This window comes from Myotis davidii, unplaced genomic scaffold (assembly GCF_000327345.1).
Source record: "Myotis davidii unplaced genomic scaffold, ASM32734v1 scaffold46, whole genome shotgun sequence".
Taxonomy (NCBI): Eukaryota; Metazoa; Chordata; class Mammalia; order Chiroptera; family Vespertilionidae; genus Myotis; species Myotis davidii.
The window spans coordinates 5576161-5583186 of NW_006383006.1; the positions used below are offsets into that span (position 1 = coordinate 5576161).

The 7026-nt window shown below is 53.7% G+C and overlaps 1 protein-coding gene across 1 annotated transcript in view; it reads right to left on the reverse strand.

Annotated features, from left to right (window-relative positions):
* The window catches only part of DISP2 (dispatched RND transporter family member 2), a gene marked incomplete at its 5' end in the record, with an annotated part of 16297 nt that overhangs the window by 8781 nt on the left and 490 nt on the right, over positions 1 to 7026 (reverse strand). The window contains 6 exons of the mRNA XM_006778164.2: positions 162 to 259; positions 623 to 750; positions 946 to 1061; positions 1327 to 1450; positions 1596 to 1625; positions 1930 to 2259. Coding sequence (XP_006778227.1) covers positions 162 to 259; positions 623 to 750; positions 946 to 1061; positions 1327 to 1450; positions 1596 to 1625; positions 1930 to 2259 — 826 coding nt within the window. The remainder of the gene's footprint in view (positions 1 to 161; positions 260 to 622; positions 751 to 945; positions 1062 to 1326; positions 1451 to 1595; positions 1626 to 1929; positions 2260 to 7026) is intronic.

Below are 7026 nucleotides of genomic sequence, written 5' to 3' on the forward strand. Positions count from 1 at the left end.
CACCTGGGCCCTCTCAGCAGCACTGGGGTCATTTTCTAAGCAGGGAAGGCTCTTCCCCGGGCCCCTGGCAGCCCTGGCTCAGCAGCACTTCCCTGGGGGCAGGTTCTTGCTGTCCTGGTTCCCTCCACACCCAGCCCCTGGTGCCGCCCCAGTCAGCTCACCTGATCCTGCTCCGTGTGACACATGGAATGGATGGCGTGTAGGTTCCACAGGCTCCCCGCTGAGGTGGACATGAAGACCAGCTGGGCATAGCTCTTCTCTGCAACACACGCCAAAGCTCAGCCCTTGTGGCCCCAGGTCCTGGGCCCGCCACAGGAAAGACTCTTCCCCAGGGCCGTATGGGGTTCAGATTCTCAGGAGGCTGAAACCTGTTCCTGGCTGCTTCATCCTGGGCCTGCGTCCCAGCTTCTGTGCCCCACCCACACCCAGCTTGACTCTACCTGGCTGGAGCACCTGAGACCTGCCTCATCTTCCCAAATATAGCCCAACTTCCTCCGCTTGAACATAGCCAGCTGGCTTCCTTCCCTTTCTGTCTGCCCAAATCTGTTCTGGCCCCTTCTGTCCTAGTAGGTGGGGGTAGGGACCACCATTAAAGCCACGAACTGGCCAAGCTGAAGCTTACCAGGGGGGCCACAGAAGAAATTCTCTTGCCCTCTGTCCTCCAGGGGCTCCACCATCCTCCGGGGCCGGGCCATGCCCTCCTGGGCACTACTCCAGGGTGTGGGGCTCAGCGTGGTGTGGGGGTTTGAACTGAGGTATAGAGAAAAGCAATGCCAGGCATCATCAAGGGGTGGGGTGCTCAGAGGAGGCCAGACGCTACTCCCCGGAGGTCCCCAGCAAGCCCCTCTGACCTACCTTTGCGGAGGTCACCCAGTGGCCTCTCTCTGGAGACCTCATTTTTTCTCCCATTTCCCTCAGTGGTGTGGGAAGATGGGAACCCATTACCTGTTCAGCTCAAGGTCTGGGGAGAGGGAAAGCAGCTTCCCGGGGCCCGTGAGGGTCTGCAGTGCTCTCCAGACCACTAGCTTCCGTCCAATGTCCGTGTCCCGAGGCTCAAAGCCCTGCGGGAGGAGGAAGACAGGCAAGTAGGAGGAGGGGTTTTCCCTCTGGTCCTTCTTGGCTCTGCCCCCTTGAGTCCCTGGAGCAGGGAAGGCCAGCCTACCTGCCTGGATTGTTGAATGGGAGTATCACCTCTTCCCAACTCTCTCTGTAGGCTGACAGCCCACCACTGCCACCCACCCCCAGCTGGGCCACTCTGACTTGTTGCCCCAGACTGAGCTGAGGTGGCCAGGCCTGGGGCCCCCCTCCCTCCCCTTGACTCCTCACCAGCAAGGGCTTGGAGAAGTCGGGCAGGTGGCCCCCCAAGAGTCCAGCCAGGGTGCAGAGGAGGATGACAGCTAGACACAGCAGCAGCGCTGCCACTGGCCACTCAGCAATCAGCTGGGAATAGCTGGGAAAGAGGAGGAGAGCCCGCATGAATTGGTGTTGGGTGTGGTAGAGGGGCTGGTGAGCTTAGGAGCCACCAAGAAGGAGTAGTGGACCTGTACTGGGCACAGCCTGGTCACTCTAGAGGTCCAGAGAAGGCCTAGGCCTACCTCTTCGGCATCCGGAAGGCCTGTTCCTGCCTGTGGAATAGAAGAAAAGACACTTGCTTGCCAGAGTCCTCTTACAGGGTGAGAGGCGGGGGTAGGAGGATAGAGGATGACGGCATTAACCCTTTTAGGCTTTCCCACACCACAGACAGCTACAGCCCTTACTTCCTCCTCCATCCAAGCTGCCTCCTTCGTCAGAGGCAGGGGACATCCTGGGCTGCCTGAATGATGGAGTTCAGATCCCGGGGGTGGGGGGGATTGGGGTGGAGGGTGGACCTACTTTTTAGCCCAGCCCTACCTTCCAGTGGCAGCTGGCAGGCTGCTAGACCCCTCTTACCTGACGCTGATCACGTGGTGCTGCACAGATGGGGGCTTCCAGGCTCCATAATGCTGTGAGGGGGCTGGGGAAGGGCTGAGGCTGGAGCCATGGGAGCACAGAGCGGCTCGGTCCCCAAGCCCTGGCAGGGAACTGCCCCCTCGGTATTCCTTCGGTGCCCGGGTATAAGTGAAGTGGGCAGGGGCCAAGGGGCTGGAGGGGCCCACAGGCTGGAGGGTAGAAGTTGCCAGTGGAGGTCCCAGAGAACTGGAAGCGTCCTCAAGGGGACAGCTGTGAAGGGAGCAGCTCCTTTCGGGGCTTGCCTCAGGGGCCACAGCCTTGCTCTGGGGCCTGGGGAGAGAAGAGGCAGGGAAGATTGGGTGAGGCACACTGGTGAAAGTTTTCTTTCTTTTTTTTTTTTTTAAAAATATTTTTGAGCCAAACCGGCTAGGGTGAGTTTTCGATTACTAGTCCTGGAGGACAGGCAAGGAGGGTGGGGACCATGGATCTGTAGCCCCAAACTACTTTTTGGGGGTCCATTATCTTATTGACTCATCTGTCCATGCACTCAACACACACACACACACACACACACACACACACACACACACACACACACTTCTTTGGAATGTACAACTGAGGGACACACACACACACATTGTCAGCCTGCTACATGCCAGACACTGTGCTAGGCAACGAACATGCTTTTACATGTATGCCCTAATTACGCTTTACAAAAACCTACAGGGGAAGTACTTTCCTTCTTTATAAATTTGAAAACGGAGTTTCAGTGAGATGTGAAGAGCTGGGCCTTGAGCCCAGTTCTGACTTGCAGTCCTGTTTTCTTTCTGCTGCAGCCATTGGTTCATCCTCTTGTTAGATGTTTGTTGAGCACCTGCCACACTCTTGTCCCCACAGATAACTGCTCCTCTCCCAGGTAATTGCATGGCTCACACTCTGTTCTCAGTTTGATTACCTTCTTGGAGAAGCCTCCCATGACTACCCTCTCTAAACAATCACCCACCAGTTCTCCATCCCCTACCTGCTTTGTAATTCTTCAGAGCAGTTGTCACAACTGGACATTATATGATATAGTTGTCATGGCATTGCCTCTTTCTCATATGAAATGTGAGCTATGGGAGAGCAGGAGCCTGAAGCATTTGTTCATCTCTCTATCCTCAGTGCCTTGAACAGTGCCTTGCGCACAGAAGGTGCCCAGGGAATGTTTGTTGAATGAATACCGAGTGTCAGACAGTCTGTTAATAGTTGTGCTAGGATAAAGAAGTCCCAGTCCTTGTCCTCTAGGCACTCAGAGTAGGTGGGAGATGTGGACAGTCTAACATGCTGAGTGCTGTGGGAGAAGTCGCAGAGGGCTGAAGGAGCCCAGAGGAGGGCTCGACCTTCACAAGGCTGGGAATAGACAGGGAAAGTGTGGCTAAGGCAGTTACTGCCTTTCCACCAACCTTGGGCCATGGGACAGAAGGTTTGCTTTGTGAGGGTGTGCACAGTTGGGAGATAGAGTTGGGACCCCCAAGGAACTTGCCAGGAGGACTCAGAAATAGCTGTCTCTTCCAAAATCACTAATGAAGGCAACAAGCTATGTAGGGACTCAGCGCACTCCTTGGGTGTGGGGGTAGATGGAGTGCCACCCCCCACAGTGACAGAATGGCCAGACTTAGGACACGAGGAGATGGCCACAGAACAGAGTTCTGGGATGGGTAGCCTTGCCAGAGCCCTGCCTCTTTCCCACCATTTCCCTGGATCCTGTGGCCTGCCAGAGCTTTCATAGCCCTTGTGGGAGAGCAAGGCGTATGCGGAACCAACCAGGCTTCTAGCCCTGCACTGCTGAAGGGATTGTGGGCCGGAGTCCTGATGCCAGTGGGCATTGCCACAGAGGCGGGGTTCTGCCCAGGGACCAAGCAGAGGGACGGCAAAGAATAGGCAAACTCATCCTCTTCCTCCAAGAAGGCTGGCAGACCCTTCTGCTGAGAACAAAATGGGGGAGCAGTGGTGGTGTCCTCCTGGCCCATCATCCTCTAGCTCTGGGACCTTGGGAAAGACACAATTCTCAGATCATTGGCATCCTTGTCTGTGGCATAAGGGTATGATGATAATGATCCCTCCCAGGTTTGGTATTAACAGGGTATGATGATAATGATCCCTCCCAGGTTTGGTATAACATATGTGGGAGACACATTTGCTTTCCTGCCCTTCCTCACGCTCAGTGCTGCAGGGAGCATGTAGTTTAAGAAGTATATTTATATTTACAATTTGACCTCTTTAGGCACCTCAGATAATATATCTCTATTTGAGAACTCCTCACACCCTGAGAATCTCACTACATATATAATTATAAATACTTTCTTTTAATACTTTCTTTTTTGTTCATCAAAAGCTTCATCGGAATTTGATGTCATGATTTTAAAAATCACTGATACTTTTCTTTTAACTAACAACATTTAGAAAAATAGGAATTTGATCAATGTTGTTCTAAAGCAAGACCTCGGATGACCCCATAAAGTTAATGACATAGCAACCAGTGTCCTGCAAGTTAAAAGACCTTATGGGCCCATCTCCATGGGCCGGAAGAAAGCTGCATAAATGGCCTGAGTTTGTGTGTTTAAGTGTGGACATCTACCTCTTTAAGATTTTTATTCTGCAGGTATATTGTGAGCACCTACCACACACTGAGCACGGTGCTTGATCTGGGTTGGATTCTGAAGAATAAAGATGGCCCATTAGTCCTGGTCTCCCTCTTTAGAGCAGGGCCTGCCTTCCAGAGGTCAGGAGGGTGGGGCAACAAGGATGCTTATTCCAACTTCCCGGCCTTAAAGCACTCACTGAGCACTTGACTTGTCCTAGGAGCCACAGTCCCACTTAGCACGTCAGTTTCTTTTTCATTAAGGGAAGTCAGCACTCCAGGGGGCGCTGGAGGAGACCATGAGCGCACTCCCTTGACCAGTCTACCAAACCCCATAAGTCTAACTCCTTTGGGTGGCTTCTGTTCAAGGGAGATTCCAGCCTCCACCATTGATTTGCTTTTACTAAGGTCTTACTGGAGCCATCTCTTTCTTTTAACCCCTTCTTTCCCTTTCCAGGGACCTAGGATCTCCTGTTCCCAAATATCACTCTTTTTGACTGTGCCCATCATTGTCAACAGGTAGTATTTTTAAAAATTGATTTTTCAAAGAGAGAGAAATAGAGGAAGGGAGAGGGAGAGGGAAACATTGATCTATCAGCTGCCTCCTGCACTCCCCCTACCGGGGATCAAACCTGCAACCAGGGCATGTACCCTAACTGGGAGTTGAACCAACAACCTTCAGTGCATGGGATGATGCCCAACCAACTGAGCCACACCAGCCAGGGCAATATGGTAAAATGTGAAAACTCCACATTCTGACTGCTGTAGGACTGGGCCTTTGTCTCAACTCTTTCAAGGAGAACAGCCAAACTCTCCTCAGAATAAAAGCTTTCTCTTGCTAGCCCCTGCTGCCCGCTATGCTCAGGAGACCTAGTAATAATATGAGTTAAGCATTCCAGACCTTGCCTCCCCAGGGGGCTTTCATTCTCACCCTCTCAGTTCCATGGCTCTGACTGGGATGAGCTACTTTCTGGGCTGACTGCCTGGGCCGGCTGGCTTGTAAGCCAAGTGACTGAGACAGGCAGGCAGGGAGTTGGAAAGTAGTGATGCAGGCCTCCTTAAGAGGCCAAAGTCACAGCATTCAGGGCCTCGCTGACAGGGCTCCAGACACAGAGTCCCCACTTGGGAGGCTTATAAGGGGCAGTGCACATGTGCATTAATCTTTGCCCCAAATCCACAGACACATAGACATATGGACATCCATGTGATCCTGCAGAGTGGCCAGGAGAGATGGGGAAGCAGCTCACACCAGTAGGAAAATAAAAAGGTAATTTCTAAAACACAAAGAATGAGCTTTTCAAATTGCTCTGTAGTCGATGCATTAGTAAGGGACTGTGTGGGCACACACAGGCGCGCCATCATATTCACTATGAATCTATCCCGCAGAGTCAATTTGCCTGATTAGAATCCAGCGTCTCTGGGGATGTACAGAGAGGCACCAGAGGTCCCAGGGAGTTGTTGGAGGAGAGCAAATGATTCCTGTGCTCAAGATTGACCCTCATGTGCGGGGAGGTGAGCAGACCAGACAGTGTTGATCCTTGGCAGAATATCCAAGACGCCAAATGACACTCCCGTCCCTTCTGGGGAGGCTCCTGGCCCAGGACCCTGCTCTGCCCCGTCACTCTTCCTGCCCTTTCTACCCCTGGCTCTTTGGTTAAGCGACACTCCCAGGTAGACCCTGGTCCAGGAACACATCCATCCTGTGTCTCACCCCTTTGAAGAAAACTCTGGGCCTTTCAGATGGAAAGGTGGCTAAATCTGTCCAGGCTGATGTGTTAACAATAGAGGGAAGGAAACATTTCTTTTCACTTGTGGGGCATCCTCTTGCTCTGAGGTACAGACTGTACATTTTAATCGGAGCAGTCTGGAGACCATGTGTCTACCTCTGCTTTGAGCCTCCAAAGAATGCCTCTTATTTCAGCCCAGGCAGGATAGAAAGGCAGTGTCATGTCAGGGGAGGGATTCTGGAGGCGGCAGACCTAGCAGGGCACAGACATTGCGCCATATTGCTACCTGGCTGGGCTGTTCCCTCACACATATGGTGGAGGAAGAGAGAGGAGAGCACCAAGATCTGGGCCCTCAGCGGGAATGTGTTCCTCCGTCCGCCCTCCTGGGGCTCCTTGCGGGGCGGGGGGCGGGAGATGGTTCTGACGGTGGCCTGAGCCTCTGAGCCTGCCCACTTTAGTGCCTCCAGAGAGTGCAGGCAGCTGCCACATGCGGGGACTCTGGCCCACACGTGCGCAGCTGGCCATGCAGGGTAGAGTGGACAAAGACAGTCCCTGGCGTGGCCGCCGAGTGTCCGCCCTCCCCAGGGCACACACCTTGGCGAGCCTCCCGTCTACGATACACACACTCCCTCCAGCACACTGACACGCTGGAACCCGGACTGAGGTGGCCGCAGGCTGGGGGCTCACTGAGAAGGCGAGCGGGCAGGGCCTAGAGGGAGTGGCTCGGAAGGCCGGTGGGGTGGGGTGGGG